The sequence below is a fragment of the Corapipo altera genome, unplaced genomic scaffold, assembly GCF_003945725.1.
Source record: "Corapipo altera isolate COAL_440 unplaced genomic scaffold, ASM394572v1 61029, whole genome shotgun sequence".
NCBI classification, from domain to species: domain Eukaryota; kingdom Metazoa; phylum Chordata; class Aves; order Passeriformes; family Pipridae; genus Corapipo; species Corapipo altera.
In genome coordinates, this window is record NW_020885027.1 from 368,000 (window position 1) to 392,814 (window position 24,815).

The window sequence follows — 24,815 nt, forward strand, 5'->3', positions numbered from 1 at the left end:
TGTGGATGGTTTTATTATGCAGGCTCCCGAGGTCCTTGTTCACCCTTACATGAACTGTTTAATACTACTAATAAACACTGTTGGCATATTATGATGTTTGTGGAATCTGGTGTTGCCCCGGTGTAAGAGAAGATAACTTTTTGGTGAGGCAATATGGAAATGTGCTCTGAAGCAGCCAGTTCCTGGGTGGCAGGGTGTGTGGAAGGATTTGGGCAGGTTCCTAGGGTGGTTAACACCTCCCATTACCTGGGACTTTACACCTGAACAACCAATAAACCCAGCAAACTGATGCGTCACCTGATAGAAGGGTGCCTTGCCTACCCCAGTGAAAACCAGCAGCTTCTCACCCTGTACTGGGGCCTGGCCTGTGCCTATCAAGCCACAGTTCAATACTCTCAGAGGACTGTAGTGGAGGCAGGGACACAAACTGCAGTGGAGGACACTATGGCTGAGATAGGGACTCAAATCACAACAACTGCAGTAATTGCCCCAGTAGTGAAAAAGAAAAGGTGGACAAGGAGAGGTCCATATCATTGATTAGAAAGGGGGAGGAGGAAGAGGAGGAAGAAAAGGAGAAGGAGAAGAATCAGGAAAGGAAGGGTCTGATCACAAAACCAGTTCTTTGACAAAAAAATTGAAGAAAGGAGTGAGACAATTCAAACAGGAAACCAAAGTTACCCTGCCCCTGACCTCATCAGAAATTTAAGACTTGAGAAAAGATTACAGCCACCAGCCAGGTGAGCAGATTTCTGCCTGGTTGCTTTGATGCTGGGATAATGGGGCTGATGGCCAGCAATTGGAAGGTCACAAAGCCCAACAACTGAGATGTCTTGCTAGAAATTGGGAAATTGAGAGAAGAATTGGAAAGGAGGCAGCAATTTGCAGTCTCTCGAGATGGCTCCTCTCAAATGTGAGAGCAAGATATCCATTTAAGGAAGATTTGTGAACTCCCCAGGAAAGTGGACCACTGCAGATTAAGGTATCCAGGACTTGAGAGAATTAGCAGTGCTGGAAGTCATCTGTAGTGATCTAATAAATAATAAGGTCTCTAAAGATCCAGAGGATGTCCCTTGCACAATGACTGTGTGGAGGAAGGTGATTCAAAGTGCCCCAGTCATATTCTAACATCTTGACAGCAATGTATTACCCGGAAATGGATACACCAACTGTAGAGAGTCTTCCTGACTCCAAAACTTTGAAAAAAATCTCTGTCCCTCATCCCCATGGGCCAACACCTCAGCTCTCAGGGGTGCCCCAAGAAATCGGTCCTCTCCTGCCCTGGTCAGAGGGAAAGGGAGTCCCAGGCACAGGCCACATGGTGCACTCTTGTTCTTCCTGCGTGACCAGGGGGAAGACATTAAGAAGTGGCATGGTGAACCCACCATTAAGCTGGAAGCCCATGTACATGAATTGAGAGAGAAGAGAGCTGTTAAGAAGGGGTCACCCAAGAAGGCTGCCAGTGTAGTTGTAGACACAAGAAGGCAATCAGGGATCTCCCAGATGTAAAAGGACTGAAATCACCTTCCTTGATCCTGGCGAGGGGACTTCTGGTATGATACTGCAAGGGTCAGACAGTGAATACTCTGACAAGGAACAGAAATAGAGGGTCCCTGCCTTCAGCCAGGAGGAGGAAGGGGATGACCGGGCATGCTGGACTGTGTTGATTCGATGGCCTGGCACATCAGATCCTCAGAAGTACAAAGCTTTAGTAGATACTAGTGCACACTGCACACTGATGCCATCAGAGTACAGGGGCACAAAACCCATCTGGATCTCTGGAGTGACAGGGGGATGCCAAGAATTCTCTATATTGGAGGCTGAGGGAAGCTTAAGAGGGAATAAATGAGAAAAACTCCCCATTGTGATTGGCCCAGAGGTCCCTTGTATCCTTGGCATCGACTGCCTCAGGAGGGGGTACTTCAAAGACCCAAAGGGGTACAGATGGGGTTTTTGTGTAGCTACCATGAGCACAGAGAAGATCAAGCAGCTATCTACCCTGCCTGGCCTCTTAGAAGATCCCTTCATTGTGGGATTACTGCAAGCGGAAGAACAGCGGGTGCCAACTGCTACTAAGCTGGTGCAATATTGCACCGAGACTCCCTAGCTCCCATCCATGAGCTGATCCATCAATTGGAGAGCCAAGGAGTGATCAGGAACTCTCACTTGCCCTTTAACAGCCCCATATGGCCAGTGCAAAAGTCTAACGGAGAATGGAGAGTAAAAATAAACTATCGTGGCCTGAACAAAGTCACGTCGCCTCTGAGTGCTGCTGTACCAGACATGCTGGAACTTCAATACGAGCTGGAGTCAAAGGCAGCCCAGTGGTGCTACAACTGATATCGCTAATGTGTTTTTCTCAATCCCTTTGGCAACACAGTGCAGGCCACAGTTTGCTTTCATGTGGAGGGTTGTCCAATGCATCTGGAATTGACTGCTCCAGGGATGGAAACAAAACTCAAACCATGGGCTGCCTGGTCCCCTATCAGTATTACTAATGACTGAAGAGGAAAAAAAAAAAGCATTGAATGCCTCCTCTTTTTCTTCATCCCTATTAGTCAGACAACCATCTTCAACAAGTATTGGTCCAATGTTTTCTTTAGACCTCCTCTTGCTATTAACATACTTAAAGAAAGACGTGGACATACTAGAGAGAGAGAGTTCAGCAACAGGCCAAAAAGATGATCAAGGGACTGCAGCATCTGTCCTATGAGGAAAATCTGAGAGAGCTGGGACTGTTCAGCCTGGGGCTCTGAAGACATCTTGTAAATGCATGTCATACCTGAAGGGAGGGTGCAAAGAGACCCAGGCTCTTTTCGGTGGTGCTCAGTGACAGAACCAGAGGCAATGGGCACAGACTGAGACACAGGAGGTTCCACTTGAACATCAGGAAACACTTTTTTTACTGTAAGGGGGACTGAGCACTGGATCAGTTTGTCCAGGGAGATTATGGAACCTGCATCCTTGGAGATCTTCAAAAGCCATCTTCAAAAGCCATCTGTCCAGGGCAGCTGGCTCTAGGTGATCCTGCCTGAGCAGGGGGGTTGGACAAGATGACCTCCAGAGGTCATAGAGTCATAGAACAATTTGGGTTGGAAGGGACCTTAAAGATGATCCAGTTTTAACCCTCCTGCCATGGTCAGGGACACATTCCACTAGACCAGGTTGTTCAGAGCCCCATCCAACTTGGCCTCGAACACTTCTAGGGGTGGGGAATCCACAACTTCTCTAAGGTCCCTTCCAACCTTAATCATGCTGTGATTCTATAAATGGATCAAGCTCCTCCATGACCCAAGGAGAGTACTAAATGCAGTCCCTTGGAGTTTTGACCCATGTTATTGGAACCTCTTAAATTATTGTTGAAAGTAATGTTAACTTGCTTTTCTTCTCAATGAAACAGACTTCAAATACTCCTATAATTAGCTGCTTTGTCTCACTTGAGGGGACAACACAAAACTTCCTACTCTTTAATTCATTAATAAAGGCATTGAATGTTTGCATATTTACTTAACAAAATACATCCGAAAACATAATAGAAGCTGAAACACATACAGTTTCTTTAAAAGCCACTGAAGAAAATTATCATATGATGTAGGTAATTACAAAATAAAGAATTAGAACTGCAGTGCAGTTAGAACCATTAAGGAAGAGTAAACAAAACATAACAAGGCATTCAAAGCATCATGCACATTATGAAATAACCACAACTACTTTTAGCCCTTTTTGAGTATTTCACTAGTACAAGGTGAATGTTACAGATTGACAACACAATGAATTTAAGATGTCACAGAACTACCTTATCAACTTCTCTCTGTGTTGCTCCTTCCTTTTTCAAACGTTCTTGTTCAACACACTTTGCATTGTAGTTTTCCTTTGATTTTTGTAAGGCCTGAGTGATACTTTGAATATTTTGCACTGCTTCTAATGTTCCTGAAACATCTTCTTTAGTCTGTCAAATATCACATAGTTGTCAAAAACAAACCATTTTTATTTTAACATTAACAAGCCATTGGACATGCATAAGTAAAAAATTAATAACCTTTTTATAAGTTTTGATTTGTTCATCTCCATACTTATGAACTTCTTTTATTAGCTCTTGTAATCTCCGCATGAGGTCCAAGTGACAGCTTGCCAGTTTTTCTGTTGAGGTTTTGAAAACATCCCAAACTGGTACAAATGTCCTAGATTGAGGGGACAAAAAATAATAAAAAATTTAATGCTCATCTGGATTTGTACTAACATCTGGACTTCTACTAACTAACCAGGAGGGACTGGATGAAGATGCGAAGGCTGGGGGCAGCCTTGGTTGTAGTGACCATGAGATGGTAGAACTCAGGATGCTGTGTGGAGGAAGCAAAGCAGTAAGCAGAACTAGAACCCTAAACTTTCAGAGAGTTAACTTTGACCTCTTCAAAGACCTACTTAGAGGAATCCCATGGAATGGGCTCTAGAAGAGTAGGGAGTCCAAGAGAGCTGGTCAATATTCAAGCATCACTTCCTCCAAGCTCAAGACCAGTGTATCCCCATGATCAAGAAATCAGGCAAAGGGGGCAGAAGACCTGCATGGATGAGCAGGGAGCTTCTAGTAAATCTCAAACAAAAGAAAGAAATTTATGGGATGTGGAAAAAGAAACAGGCCACATAGGAGGACTATAGGAACATCATCAGAGTATGCAGGGATGTGATGACGAAGGCCAAGGCCCACTTGGAATTGAATCTGGCAAGGGATATTAAGGACAACAACAAGGGCTTCTACAAGAACATCAGCAGAAAAAGGAAGACTAGGGAAAATGTGGGGTTGCTGCAGATTCAGATGGGCATTCTGGTGACAGAAGACACAGAGAAGGTGGAATTACTGAATGCCTTCTTTGCCTCAGTCTTTCCTGCTGAACATGGCCCTCAGGTATCCCAGACCTTGGAGGTAAAAGAAGGCTAGAGAAAGGAAGACTTCCCCTTGGTTGTTCAGTGTTGGGTTAGAGATCAGCTAGAGAGACTTAACACCCATAAATCCATGGACCCTGATGGCATGCACCCATGTGTGCTGAGGGAGCTGGCAGATGTTGCTCTGCCTCTGCCTCTCTCCATCATCTTTGAAAAATCATGGAGAATGAGAGAGTTGCTCAATGACTGAAGGAAGTCCAATGTTACTCTCATATTCAAAAAGGGCAAGAAGGAGGACCTGGGAAACTACTGGCCAGTCAGCCTCACCTCTATCCCTGGAAAGGTGATGGAACAGGTCCTTCTGGAGGTCATCACCAAGCATGTAAAAGAGAAGAAGTTCATCAGGAGTAGTCAGCATGGATTCACCAAGGAGAAATCATGCTTAACCTATCTGACAGCCTTCTATGATGACATGGCACGATGGGTGGACGAGGGGAAAGCAGTGGATGTTGTCTACCTTGGCTTCAGCAAGGTTTTTGACACTGTCTACCATAACATCCTCTTAGATAAATCTCAGGAAATGTGGGTTAGATTAATGGACAGTGAGGTGGATCAAGAATTGGTTGAATGGCTGAGCTCAGAGGGTTGTGATCAGGGGAGTAGAATCCAGTTGGAGGCCTGTAGTCAGTGGCATTCTCCAAGGATCAATACTGGGTCCAGTCTTATTCAACTTGTTTCTCAGTGACCTGGATGAAGGGATAGAATGTACCCTCAGCAAGTTTGCTGATAATACAAAACTGGGGGGAGTGGCTGATACACCTGAAGACTGTGCTGCCATTCAGTGGGACCTTGATAGGCTGGAGAGTTGGGCAGAGAGAAACCTAATGAGGTTCAACAAGGGCAAGTGTAGGCTACTGCACCTGGGGAGGAATAACCCCAAGTACCAGTACAGGTTGGGGGCTGACCTACTAGAGAGCAACTCTGCAGAGGAGGACCTGGGAGTCTTGGTGGGTGACAAGCTGATTATGAGCTGGCAGTGTGCCCTTGCAGCCAGGAGGGCCAATGGTATCCTGGTGTGCATCAGGAAGAGTGTGGCCAGCAGGTTGAGGGAGGTGATCCTGCCCCTCTACTCGGCCCTAGTGAGGCCACATCCATTCAATTCTGATCTCCACAGTACAAAAAAGACAAGGAGCTACTGGAGAGGGTCCAGCAGAGGCCACAAAGATGATTAGGGGCCTGGAGCATCTGTCTTATGAGGAGAGATGGCAGGAGCTGGGTCTGTTTAGTCTAGAGAAGAGAAGACCGAGAGGGGATCTCATTAACGCATATAAATATCTCAAAGACAGGTGTCTTGGTTTAAAGACAATATATTTGGGAGGCAGGAACTCCAATAAGATAAAACCCCTCCCCTTTTATTCCCCTTCCCTAATAGAGCAAAAACCCAAAAATGCGAGTGAAAGTGAAAAAATAACTATTAACTAAAAGGAAATAACAATAACTACCAAAAAATAGAGAGGGAAAAAAAATGGTTTACGCACAAAAGGAAGGACCCACAAAAAACAAGTGGCACCCCACCCCTTGGGAACAAAAAGGGGAAAACCAAAATGGCAAAGGGTCTTTCCTGCCAAACCACCACCCTTCCGCCCAACCAAACAAAAGAAAAAAATGGGAGAACATGGGCTCCAGATGACATAATGGTATGAATATTCATCACTAAATCTTCCTCCAAAATCTGTAACTATAACAGCATGTGTCAAGAGGATGGTGCCAGACTCTTTTCAGTGGTGCCCAGTGACAGATTGAGGAGCAATGGCCATAAACCAAAACACAAAGAAGTTCTATCTGAACACGAGGAACCCTTTCCATTGAGGGTGGCAGAGCACTGCAACAGGCTGCCCAGGGAGGTCGTAGAGTCTCCCTGTCTGGAGACATTCAAAATCGCTCTGGATGAGTTCCTGTGTAACCCGCTCTAGGTGATTCTGCATTGGCAGTGGGGTTGGACTGTGTGATCTCCAGAGGTCCCTTCCAACCCTAAAGATTCTGGTTTTTTTTCTTTGTTGGCTACATTTTTTTTAAAATAGTGCTAAAGTGTAACTGATATGCCTACAGAATTTCAGCTCTGATCCTAAAACTGAAGTAAACAAAAAACACAACAAACTGCTATAAATGTTATTTAATGTTTCAAACGTACTTGACATCTTACTAAACTTTTCAGTGTTCTATGTTTTACCTCTGTTGACCTTATTGAGTAAAACACAGCAAAATTAACTTATTCTTCTCCACAGTACAAAATGACAAATGGTATTCCTAAAGATGATGAAAGAGCAGCTCAAAAAAATTTAACATGTACAGGTATTTTTATGTGCATACCTAAATAGTGAAAAGAAAACAAAAGTTACTTGGCTAGTTGTTGTGGTTTGGACTCTCTTGCTGAATTTCCCATGCCACCATGAGGCACGGGGGGGAGGGCTGCATGTGCTGGGGTCCTGGTCGCGAACGGGCAGCGGGGGAGATGGGATTTCTGACGCAGGGGAAATGAGGGTTCCCATGGGAAGTGCTGCAGAAGTTTGGAGGGTATAAGAATGGTTGGCAGGATGGGAGCCCCCTCTCTTTTTTCCATCACTACAGTCAAGGAGCAGCTGCATCTCTTTGTCCTGGGACTGCTGTTCACAGGGAGCCACCGGTAGCTGTGGGAGAACCTGTTTTGCACTTCTGCTTTGCGCATCCCATGCCACTCCGGAACCGTGCTCACTGGAGCCCTGTCATCCTTTGCCTGCTTGTGATAGTTTTCACCCTAGGCCTTCCTGGAGACCAGCTTGTAACCATGAAGGAACTAGGGAAGTGACTAAGGAAGTATTCCATGCTATTCCTTTACGTAACCTGAGGTATAAATAAAGCTGACCGGAGAGACCTCACTCTCTTCCGGTGAGGTTTGGGAACGGTAGGTCCCTGTCTCGGCCTTGCTTATCTGGAGTTGAGGCCTACAGTGACTGCTGTTGTCTACCACACGTGAGGGGAGAGTGCTGGGCCACGTCCAGTCGTCCTGCTTTTCTCAAGGGAAGTGGTGAGATTTTAATAGTTTTTTTTTTTTATTTTGTTAGCTACTGGGTTTCTCGATTGTGCATACCTGTTTTGGTTTTGTCCCTTTTTGCCCCTTTTTTCCCATTTTTCCCTTCCCCTCTCCCCATTAATTGGGAGTTATACATAATATCCTTACTGTATATAACTGTATATATGTAAAAATACACATATATTTTGGTATAATTCAGTTGGGTTCAATTCCTTTCAGTTTCTATAATTTTTTTTCCCTTTCCTTTCTTTGCCGAAAAAGGGGAGAGAGGGGAGGAGCTTTTGCTGAGCATTGGAGATTTTGGCAGGAAGTCAGCTCAAACTTGCTCACTGCTGCTGGCTCCAGAGTAGCAGCCATTTCCACTGATCGATACCCTGGCACCCACCCGCACCGTGGCATCTGGAGTTGGTAAGCTCCACCGCCAGCACTGACATTGCCTGCCCCACCCGGGTGCTACCCAGGGACCAAGTTACTAGTGCCTGAGCCACAGCGTCCCTGGAGCCCACCTTGTGCCAGCTCGCTGCCTTTCAATCTACTGCAACCGCCCGCAGCTCCAACCTACCAGCTTCCTGCTGCTCGCCACTCCGACCTGCCAGGTTCCCACTGCCCGGTGGGGCACCAACATGCTGCAGGCAGAGCCAGAGCCGCTTGCCCATCCCTGCCCCCCGCTGACATTGTGGTCACTTCTGTGTGGTAGACACCGCTGTCAGGATCACGTGACTGCGCCAGGACTGCATCAGTGTGGAAGTGAGTCATTTTTGGGTGGTATCTTCTCTGTTATTGTGTAGTTGTTGTTTTGTTCTGCTTTGTTCTCTGTTTTTAGTAAACTGTTATTTGTTTCTACACTTTTGCTCAAAAGTCTCTTATATTCAAATTTGCATAATTTTAGGGGGAGGGGTATCTATTCCATCAGAGGTCCTGCCTCCCTGGCATACACTGTCTTTAAAAGAAGACACTAGTTAAATTTTCAGCTGTCTTTCATCATTACAGCCACAGGATTAACCATATGGTAAAGGAAGGTGAGGAACAGATCATTCCTTAGATTCAGATTTTTATACTGCATGGACTTCTCCAGCTATTCTAAAGATACACTCCTACCTCAGTTTCCAGGTCAATGCTGCTGAAAAATAAATACCATGCATAGCCTTTAAAGCACTGATGTTCAAACTAACATGGAGATACAAAACCTTTGAAGAGCAGCAACAACTGGTATCAAATTATCCACTGATGAAAGCTCTCCACATTTCTAGATGTGATTACTACAAATAAAATTAATCTTTAGCCTCTTCTAAGAAGTCTGAGCTGTTGGCATAATCTTTCTAATGAAAACAACATCCATTAATCATTCAATTTTTTAAAAAAACATCCTGTGTAAAAATTTTTAATTAAACTATGGAATAAATCTATTGAAAAGTCTCATTCTTAACATGTCCAAGGACAGAGATAACACTTGAAAAAGTAGAAATAATAAAAATAAATAAATTCACTGCTCCATTTGCAGACCATATGTTTTTTCTTCAAATTAATAACCATAGGCTAGGGAGCACAGAATAGAAAGTCACATTCTTTTTTATGGCTAAAAAAAACTCAACTGTAAACACAGAGGAACAGGCAATTCCTCCATGGTGCTGGGCTTTTTGCTTTGTTTTTTTTTAACTGTTAATAAAGAACTGTACAGTCTTGTTTTTCATAGCTGCATGATATTTTGCATAGCTTCACAGTAACTGAAGAACTAACAATCATTAAAGGCAGCAAAGTTATGCTACCTTGAACATCATCAATAAAATAGAATCAAACGATGCTTAACATGCTTAAGTGTTTCTCTCTTCTACACACTTACCCAAGTTGTGTGTAATTGCTCGCTGATTTGGCTAGTTTTGTCATTGACCTTGAATATGCCTCCTCTATCGCAGCCCTGTCAAAGAAAGTAATCAAAAGCATAATTTAAATTTTGAAGATATTTGAAGACAAATGAATATGCACTCTGAAGGCACAAAGCACAAGAATTTTTACTGTAGCTGAAAATTACTCCATTTTAATAGCCACTTAAAAAGTATATGCAAAACCACAGAAGTAAATTTAAAAAAAATAATCTAAGAACACTTGACAGAATGTTGTAGGGAACAGAAACAAATAAAACCTAAGGGCTCAAGACTTGAAAAAGACTTCCAAAATTTCTTCCTATACTCTCTGCTGTTCCCTTTTGCCTTTAACATTCTTTAGTAAGAGTCAGAACACAGTGACATAACAATCACCCACCTAACACTGTCTAAATACCAGGGATTTACAGAGCAACAAAATGAAATATATAATGAAAACATTAAAAAACCAAAATGAATGCTTACTGAGCAATCACGGGACAAGAGAAAATAGCCTCAAGCTGTGCCAGGAGAGGTTCAGGTTGATAATCAGGAAGAACTTCTTCACTGAATGGTTGGTCAGGCATTGGAACAGAGTGCCCAGGGAGGCACTTGTAAGTTTTACTTGTAAGTTTTATAAGTAGTGGAAGTAGATTCTAAAAGCAGCATCCCTTGCATCCCTTTCCCTGTAGCACCCTTGTTTACACATTCCTTAACCCTCTTACCCCATTGTATGCTCCCTATATCACTCCTACCCCTGAATACAGCAGAAATGTTTAGTCTTTTGTCAAGGCAAGGCCTAGATTGTTGGCAGAACAGCATATCAGGGCCTAAACCACAGAATACGGTCAAGAATTAGGTAACTATGTACCCTTTGTGCTCTGATGATGGTGAAGGTGGGATGAACAGAGGGTCCCAAAAAACACCCCAGACCCATTTTCAGGGGGTGGACCCGAGGCGGTCCAGAGTAAAGGCCACAGGGTGGACACATTTGGGATTGGATGGATGGTATTATAAAATGTAACATCTCAGGCACGGCCTGTGCGCGTCGTGTAACATCTACTGCCTTGGCAAAATAAACCCTTTCTTATCTCACCCCTAATTAACTGCTCTGGGAGATTTTTTTTCAGCACCATAAATCCCACGGCAACACATGTGTAGCACTTCCAAGGAAAGTATTTTTTTAGATGAAGAAATTAGCACACAAAGAGAGCATCCACTAAACAAGCAATCAATTCTAACCCTGATTCTGTTGCTAGGCTTCTGGCTCTGTGCTCAGTTCACTAGGTCAAAGGAAACATCATTCATCTGAGGCTGTTCAGGTATTGTGGGCAGAAGCTCTGTGAATACAGCCAAGCACACTACTCTCAAGGGGCAGTATTCCCCTGTAACTTAGGGAAAAACAAAGAAGAAAAGGATCATAAGTAGAGTAGTTTAAAAATAATTATTATTAATTCAGATGTTTATCAGGAGCAAGAAGAGAGCAGATTATTTTCTCTAAACTAAAAGGGTGGAAAAAATCAGTTACAAAGAAAATAATTTTCATTGCTCAGATAACACAAGAATTTTCAACAAGAGACATTAAACACATAACCAAGGCAAAGTTTAGAGATCCGACAAGCCTGCAACACCTGAATATGACAACAAACACTGGACATTTCAGTCTGTCATAAGTTTGAAAAGAGATATTGGAATTTTTTCCCAGTGTCACGCCCCCCCCAATCTGTTTCTTCCGGGATGGGGGTGGGGGCGGAGCGAAGAAGCACACACGGGGCAGCGCGAGGAGGGCTGGGGGCAGCGCGAGGAGGGCAGTGAGTCCTTTGTTCGGGAGGTTTTTAGGATTTTGGTCCGGGATTGGACAGAGCAGGAGCCCGGTTTTTGGCCCCCTCGTTCTCTTTTCCTGAGAGGAAGTTTTTTCCCCACGGGACACCTTGCAGAGGACGACCAAGAGAGAGAGAGACCAACCCATCTCAGAGCGAGGTATTCTGCTTTCAAGACTGCCTGTGGGAAAAAGGACTTGTTTTTTTTCATTGCTGGCTGTGAGTACAGGTGGTTGTGAGCAGCTTTTGAACTGCCGGGACAGTCCTGCATTCCCCCCCCCCCCCCCCTTCCCCAGGTTGCAGCGGGTTTCTCCCCCCCACCTGGGGATTTGGGACTTTGTTTTGTTTCTTCTGAAAGTTTTTGATTGCACCATTTGTTGTTTATTCAGATTTTGTTAATAAAAAGCCGTTTCTTTTCCTTTTCCACACTTCCACCTGAAGTCTCTTAATTTTTAAGTTGTAATCTTGTTAAACTAAGACACAGTCATAATTTATGAAAGCATGAGGTTTGTGAGCAGCAAAATTAACATCAGCTAGGACACCAAACTACAGAATGCTACGTTCCCAAAAGTCCCATCTGCCACATCACTCCCAGACCCTTTTTCACTTCATCCCATATTTCCTTTCTGGCCAGATAAACAACGACATGAGATGTACCTGGTTTTGAACTGTCCACAGGCTAGGTGGCTGGCCAACATACACACAAACTCAGTTGCCTGCTGTCTCTCGAAATGAGTAACTCATATAATTACAACTGCCTTTCCCTTAAATGGTACAACTAATTTGGGTTCTTATTCTCTACCTATATCCTCATTTTTTAAAAAATCTTTGCAACCTCTGCTTTTCCATCAAATTGGGTCAAAAGTAGCAAAGTTTTGTGAAAGTTATATGGGTGGATAGAGAACAAGTAGTAAGAAACAGCAGGACTACATAAACCTAGTCTATAAATATAAGTATCTGCAACAAATGGCTCTACCTGACTGCACGGTGTGTGATTCATCTGCCAAAGGCAGAACATTCAGGTATGCAGTGATGAAAGAAATGCACAGAGGCATTCAAGTAGTTTTCTTCTTAAAGAAGTCAGCTAAGATTTCAAAACACTAGACACTGAAAATACTTTAATTATCTCCTTCATATTTAAAGACAGCTTCAAAGGATCACATCTATGTAACAGTCACATATTGTCCCTATACAGCAAGAGGGGTATGGTTTTTTACTCAAGTCCTGAATTTAAACCCATGAAGTCTTTGGAGATCAAGACCTTTAATGAGACTTGTTTCCTAATAAGAAAAAAAGAGGATAATATATTTTCTTGTTTTGTAGTGTATGAGTTTCTATACACGTACCACCAATAGCCAAAAAAAAAATCAATGTGAAATTCTTCCTGATGTGTTTTTTCTGCAGCTCATGAGGAGTACATAAGACACTTCTTGGGAGGGAGAGGGAAGTCGAACTCACAGAAATAACAATGAAAGAAATATTAAGAATTACCACAAAATCTCTCTTCTCTCCATTTAGGGTCAAAAGAGTTACTTTGAGTCCAAGGCAGTATAGGTTGAACCCTGAAAAATGTCTCACCCTTTAAAGACACAAAATATGCAGTCCAACTTTAGCTTTCTATGTTTGCTTTCTCTAGTTTAAAACCCACATATTTCCTCCAAAAGTTTGTTACAAAATTTATGCTGTTGCTCTTCTTTAACATTGCAGTCTAAGAATGAACTACAGTACAGATGTTTATAAACAGGTTTCCAAATCTTTCAGGATTTCAGAAAGTTTCATTCTTTTGGTAAGTTTTATCTTCTGAAAGAAAAAACACAAACCCACTTATTCCTTCCAATTTTGTTAAGTATGCTTCCTGTGAAAATTTCATGTTTGAGAAGGCCTTTAGGCAACATTTATTCTGTCCAAACAATGTTTTCTATCTTAAAAGTATGTCTTCACAAATAAAAAAAAAAACATTTAAAACCTCCTTTCCCTCAATATTAATTCCATATACAGTTATACTATTTTATATAAGTAAACTACAGGTCTTATTTACTGTATTAGCATAAAACATGTCTCAGGATGTTATTTGTATTCTCAGGTGTTTAAAAGCTCTTCATCCACAATTTTATTATCATAGTAGTACCCATCCTGCATACTACTACATTTTCTGATGACTATTGATTAAAATCTTTTTCCTACTTAAGTGGCTGAAATGAACATTTCTTTGCTCCCACAGCCCGGAAGAATTATTTGCCTGAAGCTGCAACTGCTTCTTTTTGTTTGTAAGCAGAAAAATTCAAGAGAACACAACAGTACTTCATTTGAGTTCAAAAATCACTCAAACTCCAGCTTTTGCCCTGTTGCATCTACAAATGTTGTCTAAGGATTTTTTATTGATTTTATTTTTCTTCATTCCTCCCCTTCTCTCACTTGCTGCTGAATATATTTATATTCTACTTCAGTGTTTTAGCTAGCTCTGTGGAAGAGATCATACCGATATACTACAGATTCATAACAAAGTCCAAAAAAAGGTAACTGTATGTTTCCAGAAGGTGTGGCAAAAGCATTCTTAAACATTATGTTGATGTGACCTTGTCCTGGTTTCAGCTGGGATAGAGTTAATTTTTTCTCAGTAGTTGGTACAGTGCTGTGTTTTGGATTCAGTAGAGAATAATGTTGATAACACACTGATGTTTTGGTGGTTGCTAAGTTGTGTTTATCCTAAGTCAAGGCAACAAAATCAAATATGTTTGTAATGAAAACATTAAAAAAGCCAAACTGAATGCTTACTGAGCAATCACATTTGTTATGATCCGATTATTAAAAGATGCCTCTGTCTGAATTAAGGTGCAAATGAAAACATATGCCAAAGTCAATAGTACGGATTTTAATTACAGTAAATGTGAGGTAGAGAGATAGAAAGAAATAGGAAAGGGGAGGGAGACAGAGATCAAGCAGAGATATTCACCACCCGGGGATCTAGATTGCATCCCATTGGTCCTTCTTCTTCTGGTCTTCTCAGTGGTCAGGGTCTTGGAGTCGTTCTTCTGGGGTGTCACCTTTATATAGCCCAAGTTCCAGGTATCCACAGGGCATAGATGCTGTTCCCATAACTTGGGATGGCACGTATATAAGCAGTTGCTTCCTTTCCCACAGTTTGCCACAGTGGGAATTTTTGTCTGGATGCATTAACTAGGGTGAGCTAACCAGACTTCACCTCCAATAGGCCTGGAATTAGTGCCTTTCTGTTGCAAGTTCCTCTCTTCTGTGCTTATCTCAAGTTCCTGCTGTGGTGGCTTATGTTATGGCAAGTTCCTTCTGTGGCCTTGACAATGTTTAGGGCAATTGTCATCTTTAAGTGTCTTACACCACCTTGTGGCTTAAACACTGTCTTCCAGGGACTTTTACTCAGTTCATGGGTTGTCCACGGGGGTGATGCGTACATAGAAAAGACAGAGGAGAAGACAGGAACAGCAGAAGAAATTACACAAGTAATCATACAGTGTACAATAGCTATCCCAATCATTAAAAATACAAATCCAATTGCTGCATTCCAAGACTCCCCTCAAGTGGGAGTCCACCACCCCTCCTCTCTAGGAGGTGTCTCAAAAGGGGTTTTGGGGGTTTTTGGTTCAGTTCTTACCCCAAAACTCTGTCCGTAGAGCTTAGTTCTCTCTCTCTCTCTCTCTCTCTCTCCATTAGAGATCTCTGTCTCTCTGCTTAGCTGCATGCTTGTTTCTGTTGCTTCTTCTTATCTCTTGGCTTTCTGCCACAGTTCTTTGCTCACTGCTGCTCCTGCCGCCGCTCCTGCTGCCCACTCACAGTGGAGAAAAACTCCCAGCTTCTCAGTTACAGACCTCGGTCCAGTTTAACACTGTTTCCGAGTTTCTGCAACCGCCAGCCGGGGGCTGGGGGGCTGTGGCCCCCCAGCGGGGCTCCTGCCCCTTCCTTGTGGCTTCACAACATGGCCACTCTCCTCTTCAACCACCTTATCACCCTTCTTTTCCGATCTGCTGTGATATGTTTAAATTTTGCAGGAGCGCTGATTGGGTCAACACCAAGAGAGACACCATCCTCTCGGGGGTTACCGTTTTTTTAACTCCAGGGGGAAAACCACTTTTTTTTCCCCACCACACTAGAAAAAGAAAACAACACAAGCTCCAAAAGGAATTTCTCTGGACAAGTTACCCCTTAGTGGCTAAAATTGTTTAACAGCTTGGACTTGATATTTCTCAGGTGGAACCTCAACTTCTATTTCATCAAATGCTTGCGGCACTGCTTTTGTTGCTTCCCCCATCTTTTCAGGAGGGGTCTCCTCTGGTTAGCACAGTGTGGGTTAAAGGTGCATTCAATTGCCTCTCAATAACGTGAGAGGACGAGGAAGTCCAGTGTGTGCCTCAAGGGCATTTGATTTTGGGTGAGAATAGCCAATGAATTAAATTGTATGATGTTAATAACTATCTAACACCGTGTATTACGACCTCTATGGTGGCTACGTGTGTGTCACCTCCCTGAGCACCTCACAGCATCGATCTTAACCACAAGCATTCTGGGGATCTGAGCCTGACTTCCCTCTGATCGTTGCACTTCCACCAATGACAAATGAACTTTGATAAAACTGAACAAGCAGCAGTACTAGAATCAGAACTGACTCAAATGTGCAGCATGCAACAATCCAACACCTCACACCATCTTTCCTGCTTGAAAGACTGTTACCAAGGGTGGAGGACAAAGTCATGGACTAAATGAATTCAATAAACATTTTTGTGGACATTTTATGAACATTTGACAGAGGTGTTCCATAGACTGAGGGAATGATGTCTGCATGTATATCAAAATAGATACATAGAGAAGGTGATGGGGCACTGGGAAGTGTGAGACCTGGCATGACATAAATGGCATGGAATAAGGGGTAGATATTGTCCTAGTTTCAGATGGGATAGAGTTCATTTCTTCTCAGTAGCTGGTACAGTGCTGTGTTTGGAATGGGAAAAATGTTGTTAATCCACTGATGTTTTGATTATTGCTAAATCATAGTTAGCCTAAATCAAGGAATTTTATTTTTTTTTTGTGTCTCATGCGCTGCCAATGAGGAGGTGCACAAAAGAAAAACTGGGAAGGAGAATAGCCAGGACAGGCGACCTGAAATGGGCAAAAGGATATTCCACACCATAGAACGTCATGCTCAGTATATAAACTGGGAGGAGTTACCCAGAATGGGGGTTGATCTGGGTTTGGTAATGGGGTCTAGCATCTGTCCACGGGTGGTGAGCAATTATATTGTGCATAATTTGGTTTTTTCCTTTCCCTTTTATTATAATTATCATTGGTTACTATAATTATATTTTACTTTGTTTCCCCTTATTAAACTGTTCTTATCTCAACCTACAAGTTTTACTTTTGATTCTCCTCCCCATTCCACTGGGGGGGGAGGGGTTGAGTGAGCAGCTGCATGGTGCTTAGTGGCCATTGGGCTTAAACTACAACAACTGAGAAAACTTTTTTTAATTACTATGATGAGTAATATATTTTGATTAATTATAAGCAGCTTCTATCAATTTTTTTGTAGATTTGAGAACTCAATGCTTTTTTTTTTTTTACACAAGATTTTTGACCAAAATCCACACCTTTCTTTGTAGCAATCTCCACAAAACTGGAGTTCCCTAACTTACTACATATTATCCTCATACAACAATTCAAAAGACTAACAAGCAAAACACACTCTTGCTGACCAGTCTGGCATGTATATCTACATTTGTTTTATCAACTGACTTCCCAGAGCATTCTGATGTACTGGTAACACAGTATGAACATCTGAGTAAAATAATTTTCACTGATTTGAAAATCTGTATTTGGAATCTGTTAAGTATTTAAATTGAAATGAATATGTGCATTGCTAATTTCTTCTGATCAAGGACTTTCTTTTTTATGATGCTTATAAACAACTGGTGCAAAAAAATGTTTGAAAGACTTCTGCACAAAAGCCAACAATACCTATTCAGTTCCTAGTTGAGCACAGTGGTTTCTTACACATAAACATTTTAGGTGCTAAATGCACACAAGACAGTTTACCTACAAAATCTTCCAAGTATTTAAAGAAAAAAAACAACAACAACAACAACAAAAGACTGCAAGGGAATCTCAGTCTTCTTATATGTTAACTCCTTTTAACTCCTAAAACATAATTTCTACATGCTTTATCAAGAATAGAACAAAGATACCTATATTTTAGCAGACAGATATTCTGCCCCAACATTGAGCAGATTGCCTGTCACAAAATTCACTCTTTCAGGAGGCATATCTGAATCTCCTAGAAAGCAATAAATACTGACTAAGTCTTTCCCAATTACGGTAGCAGAATATCTGGACAGAAGGCACTAAAGAACTATAGATCCAAATGTTCCCCAGTTCTTTTAGTACTAGACTACTAACAAACACTCAAAAATGAAAAAGTGAAACACCACAGTTAAAAACTGAATTGGTATTGATTAACTGAACACAGCCAAAGGGGAAACCTGCTCCTTCTAGGGATATCCAGGAGGTTTTTTTCAGATTTCATACAGACATGTCCTTTGTGCCCTAAGCAGTCTGTACATCCAAATATACTCAACTATCTTTCCTCTCTTGCATGCCACTCCTTTAAAATAAAGCAAATATTTTGGTTATTCTTCTGGAGACTTCAGCAATGCTGACTGACCAGCTGACAACTGTATATACTGTTTGACAGTACTCCAATGTTTTGTAAGTATAATCACTAACTCAGATGTGTCTTCTTTACCCAGCAAGCAATTTTCAGTTTACACTCTCCATCTCCATATCTGAATAAAACTGGCCAATATGTTCAGAAGGAATGGAAGGGCAGATATGAAGAAATTGCAAATATACGCAAGTTTAGTTTTCATAGAGAAGAGCTCAGAAAATGAGGTTTAAGTAGTGCATAAAACCACTAGATCTAGGAGATTCCTCATTGCTCACCCACTTACATATTTCTAGCAGAAAAGAATACTGTACAATAATATTCAGACTACAGGAGGGGAACAGATAACTGTGAGCAATATCTCTTCATTTCTTTGCAATAAACAAAAATGTAAAACAATACAGTCAAGACAATCAGACTTGCAAAACACTGTTCAAGCACTGCCCAATACAAACTCTTTGAGATCAAGAATTTGACCCACATGCTACTGAACCATATTTATTTTCTGGGAAATAAGACTGACATACTGCAATAACCTCACAATGGTAGTGGAAGGATGTCACTGCCTAGATATGGGCACCAAATATTAAAATTCCATCTATTTCTTTGAAACTACAAACTATATGCCACAAGGTACGACTAGCTTAGACTGAGATTGATCAGCAATGAAACCTTAACTTGAAAAGAAGCATCTATTTGCCATTCAAATTTTTTTTTTTTATGGCAGCCTGGCATACCTAGATGGATAAAGCAGAGTTGAAGACACAACAGAACAGATCAGATATCACGTTTAATATCTGATGGGGAGAAGCTCACTGGAAAGGACGACTGAACTTATTGCTGCGGGTCTGCATCACAGAGATATTTTCCAATTCCAGGGTAAGTTGTTCTTAAGGAAGTATACTGAAGCCTTGTCAAATAAATTAAAATTTAGTGCTAAGATTCTAGTGAATCTCAGTGTGTTAACTAGAACTAAAATTTTTCATATATTTGACAAAAAATGCTGTAGATAAGATGGCTGATGGCTGGCTAAACATCTCTGGCATGTCCTGATCTATTCACAAGAAGAAAAACTACATTTCTTGATCTCTCAGAAGCTTCAGCTAAAACACTTTTAATATGTGGAGAAAGGTCCACATATCTATTGATTGTAAAGGCACATCTCATTTAAAATTTCATTTGAAGAAACTGATGGAATGAAAAATAAACTAGAATGCCACATTCTTTTTGCTAGTAATTTTGCATAGAATGAACTGTCAAGTTTTATTTATGTCACGATAATAAAACAGAATCCAAGACAGATATAGAATCAAGTTATTTTTACCCATTTACATAAGACCTTTAACCTCAGGATCAGTATTAATAAAATGGAGCATGCCCAAAGAATACAATGTAACAGAGATAAGAAGAAGAGTGAGCAAGCAAACTTCTGATCTAAATATGGAGATGAATCAAAACACAATTGATATAAAACTAATAAAATTACATGTGTCCAGGTGATGCACAGCTTAAGTCTATGACTTATTACTATATATATATATTTTAAAAAAAGACTGATTCCAAGAATTAAAGCAGGTTTCAAAGGAAAGATCCAGGCATACACAAAGATAACACAAGGCAAAGTTTTTTAACAGTCAATATTAAAAGCAGTTTAAAAAAATATACCATTTTTAACAGCCTGTGAAGCCCTAAACATTTCATACTAAGCATCAAGAGCATAATGCCCCTCAACTAAATCCGAACACCTGTCTGGTTTCATAATGTGTTCTCTGGAATCATGATGCCTCAGAGCTTTTTGGATTTTTTAACTTTTGTAGATTTCAGTAGTAGTTGTGTAGTAAATGTACATTTTAATGTAGCTGTATTGTATCCCTTACCCTTAACATAGCAGTTTACACATACCCAACCCTGTTACCCCATTTCATATCAATCCCTCTAAATTCCCTTAGTGTGTTTAGTCTTCTTTTCAAGGTAGAATTGCAGAAAAACACGTCTGTTTAAGAACATCGCACCCTAGGCCTGGACCAGGAGTTATCACACAGACGCAGTAACCTTCAAGCCCAGAACTTTGGAGGAACTCCAAGGACTGTACGTGCTTTGAAGAAGATGATGATGTGGAAGAAGGGGTCCCACATGCCCCCAGACACAGGGGCGTATCGGGGGGAAGAACCGGGGGGTGGATAGATCTGGGATTGGATGGACCTTATTATAAAATCATAGAACCACTGTCTGGGTGCGCGTGCATTGTGCGTATTCCCCTGGGCCTGAGACCTGATTAAAGAACCCGTTTTTTTTATCTTGTCTTATACACTAAATTGGCCTGGATTCTTTTTCTCCATGGTCTCTTTAGGCAACACAGGGATTCTTGAAACAACATTCCTTGGTTTGTGTTGTTCTTCCAATAGGAGACTGCCCATCACATATGGCCTCTGGAATTCACCTATTTCACTTAGTGGAAAGATTTTTGTAGTTGTCTCCATTTCAACTCACTTAGAAACTATGCAAATGTCAGTGTCACTGAGTACCTGCCAGACCCATGATAGTTACATTTTGTGGAAATTTTTTTTAAAAATTCTTCATCGAGGTCTATTTTGGGCTAAAACTGAAATTTTGATGAAAAATTTCAGAAAACAAAAGCTGGTTATTTTGACAGCTTTTACTGCAAGAAACATTCACTGAAACAGGTCCTCAATTAGCCTCTTGCAAGTTTTTTCCATCCATCATCTGGTATCAGTAACTAAATAAGACAAAATTCTGAAGCAGATGTATCATTAATTTCATCCAGAACAGAAATTCTTATGTTCAAAGTAGCAGCAGCAGTCATCTTCTATAAAGAACATCTGTTTAGGAAGTTGTCACATTTGCAGATTTCAGTTCTGTCCTTTCCATACCATAAAGAACAACCTGGGTTATTTTTTGCAAATTATTTTCTTGTCCATAGATATCACTCCCTTTTCTTTAACCAACCTAATTTCTCAATACCTTAATCAAGAAGGATAATTTTTAAGATCATATTAGAACTTGCTAATACCCTAATTCTATATCTGTGGTCAAATTTTTTCTACTTAACTTATTGCTTTTCTTTCAAACACAATGAAAAATTGCAATTAATTTAAATAAACTGTGACATTTCTGGCTTTTTACTCTTGTTTTTTAATTCAAACCTAAAAATTAGAAGTTTGTTATTAGAAATCACTGTTCAGTGACTTAGAAATCACTATTCAGTTCTCGGCGAATGGAATAAACCTAAATGTTCTCATAGGACATGAGATTTTAAAATGCTTGTCAATTTTTGTTTTGCATGTTACTGTAATACATAATGATAAACTTAAATAAAAACCACAAAAGGTATATTAAAGAACCAGGATTAGCAAGGATGAATACTTACCTTTCTCTTATAAAGTCTGCCAAGTCTTTTGTTGACAAATGTCCATGTTTCATGTTGTGATAGAGGACATCAAAGCCATTGTTCCTTTCCCCCTAAAGATTAATAACAAAAAGAAAGCAGAACTATGAAACATAACATGTTAAAACAATTACAGAATATAGAAACTATGCATTTTAATAACTGATCAAGTTTCATGAAGTAAATGATTTCTAATGCTTTGGCTTTTTTACCAATTGCTATTAGTTCCCTTCAATCTCTTATATGTAAAACAAACTACCCTTTGAATGACAACTCTTTAATCACATATTTCTAGACTATATTTAAAGCCATTTATTCTCTAGATTTCTATGGGTGTTCTTTCACTTCTCATCTTATTTAATGCATACTTAATACTGTATTTCCTCTTCATTCCCTCATATTTTTCATTATTTCCCATGAAGTAAAATTCGCACCTCTTCGATTCTTCATATATCAGGGATATTTCTCTTGGTTTTGTAAAACTGGTAAAAATCACTAACTTCTTCCTTCTCATAGGTAACTTCCCTTTGTCTATTCTTTAGTTTTAAAGTTTAAAACACTTCCCAATCAGTAAGGCATATCTCACAATTAAAACTGAGACACTGCCCTAAAAACTGATTAATAAACTCAGTCAGCTTATCATCTCTGGCACCATGGTGATCTTCCCCCCAAACAGAAGAAAGCAACAATAAATGAAAGGAAGGCGAGGCAAGCCACGGCATAACAACATTGCTACTATAAGAGTTTTCCTGTCAAACTATCCATTGCTCTCCTGCCCATCTCTTCCCCAATAACCTGAGGCATCATGGGCCCACTGAGCCAGAAATAATTCACCCTTATGTTGCCAGTCCAGATCCACCTGAGACACTTTAACCTTGGCAGCTCGATCCACCTGTCCATTGTTTTCATGTTTGTCAGTAGCCCCACTCTTGGATACGTGTGCATCTACATGACGTACTTTTACGGTCAACTTCTCTACCTGGGCAGCGATGTCTTGCCACAATTCAGCAATATTGATGGTGGCACCACTTTGCAGTTTTGGACTCCAGTTCGTACTGAAGTTCCAGCATGTCCAGTACGGCAGCACTTAGTGGCAGTGTGACTTTGTTCAGGCCATGATAATCTACCATCAGTCTCCACTCTCCATTGGACTTGCGCACTGCTCATATAGGACTATTAAAGTGAGTCTTGCTGACCACTCCCTGGCTCTCCAGTTCACAAATTATCTCATGGATGGGAGTCACAGAGTCCTAGTTAGTGCGGTATTGTTGATGGTGCACTGTGGTGGTAGCTGTTGTTCTTTGACCCTCAGCAGAGGTGTCTTTTGAGTGGCCAGGCAAGGTATTCAACAGTCTAATTTCCTCTGTCTCCACAGCAGCTATCTCAAAAGCCCAACAATACCCTTTTGGGTCCTTGAAATACCCTCTCCTGAGGTAATCTATGCCAAAGATACACAAGGCCTCTGGGTCGATATCAAAGGGGTGTTTTTGCCATTCATTCCCAGTCAGGCTCGCTTCAGCTTCCAGTACAGTCAGTTGTTGGGATCCCCCTGTCACCCCAGAAATAGATTCTGCCCCTACATATCTTGATGGCATCAGGGTACATTGTGTGCCGGTGTCAACTAAAGCCTTATACTCTTGTCGGTCTGATGTGCCAGGCCATTGGATCCACACAGTCCAATAGATCCGACTGTCCCTTTCCTCCATCTGTCTGGAGGCAGGGCCCCTCTAGTTCTGGTCATAGTACTCGTTGCTCACTTCTTGTAAATATGAATTGGAACTCCCTTCAAGAGGATCAAAAGGAACATCAGCCCTCCTATTCTGTCTGAGGACTTGCCCACTGGAAACTGGAGTGGCATTTATCCTTGAAGAATTTCCCGTTGTGGTTCTTCCTTTCAACTCACATGCCCATGCTGCTAGGGCAGAGGTGGGTTTTCCATCCCACTTCCTCATGTCCTCTCTGTGGTCATGCAGGTAAAACCAGTGGTTAGCTTGTGGTGTGTACCCTCTCTCTCGAGCAGAGGAGCACTTGCTCCCAATAGCAGAGACTCTGGTCCATACTGATGGGGCATGGGACATTTCCTCTCTAGCTTGCTCGAGCCTTTTGAATCTGTCTGCAGTCTTGGACAGTCTTTCCACAGCCAAGGCCCAGATCAATAGGGAGGAAAAAAAGATGATCTTCATATCACCAGAATCAGGTACCTGAAGCACTGTTTGTTCTTCTTTCATTGACACCAGTGCCAATGAGTTGGCATACAATGATGGCATACTCCATACAAACTTCCACCACATGGATTGTGTACACTGGACCTCATCTGGATCTACAGGGGACTGCTCATTATTTGAATCCCTATAGATTATCTCCAGCACAGCTAATTCTCTCACGTACTGGATACCTTTCTCCATGGTGTTCGACCTGCCTGGATGCACTGCTAGGTCATCCTTGAGAGAATGCTTTTCCCTCACACTTGACAAGAGCTGCCTCCAGAGGTTGAGTTTCTGTCTTCTTCCCAATCCCCTTGCCAATGCCCACATCCTGGGACAGGGATCCCAGTTGCTTGGCTTCACTACCATCTAGTTTCATATCGTGGGTCACAATATCCCAGCATCAGAGCAGCCAGATGTTATGATCTGGTTATTAAAATTATTAGAAATGTCTCTGCCCGAATGAAGGTGCAAACGAGACCAGATGCCAAAGTCAATAATATGGATTTTATTTAACTGTAAATGTGAGGTAGAGAAAGAGAGAGACAGAAAGAAATAGGAAAAGGAGGGGGGGAAGGAGATTAAAATAGAAAATGTATCACCACTCTATGGAACTCAGTGGCAGCCTGTGGGGTTCTGTTCGGCTGGTCTTCCTGGTGGTGAGGGTCTCACAAAACATAGAGTCCAATGGATTAATATACATTCAGGAGATGCCCAGGAACCTCCCTGGGGGGGAAGGGGGGGAGTAAGCTTTGCAGTCTCTAGTGACAGGTTCCAGATTTGTTGCATAACTTGGATCACGTGCAGTCCTCTGGTGGTGGAAGGCCGCAGGAATTCGGAGGAGAGAGGGGGAGCATTTTGGGGGTCTTTGATGGTTTATGACCCCTTCTCAGCTG

General features: G+C 41.5%; 1 protein-coding gene across 1 annotated transcript in view; it reads right to left on the reverse strand.

Annotated features, from left to right (window-relative positions):
* The window catches only part of LOC113959226 (F-BAR domain only protein 2-like), a 164,650-nt gene extending 140,530 nt beyond the window's left edge, over positions 1 to 24,120 (reverse strand). The window contains exons 1-5 of the mRNA XM_027668095.1: positions 23,917 to 24,120; positions 21,698 to 21,789; positions 9,789 to 9,863; positions 4,037 to 4,178; positions 3,794 to 3,946 (exon numbers count right to left, since the gene is read on the reverse strand). Coding sequence (XP_027523896.1) covers positions 3,794 to 3,946; positions 4,037 to 4,178; positions 9,789 to 9,863; positions 21,698 to 21,789; positions 23,917 to 24,120 — 666 coding nt within the window. The remainder of the gene's footprint in view (positions 1 to 3,793; positions 3,947 to 4,036; positions 4,179 to 9,788; positions 9,864 to 21,697; positions 21,790 to 23,916) is intronic.
* Positions 24,121 to 24,815: the final 695 nt, after the last annotated feature.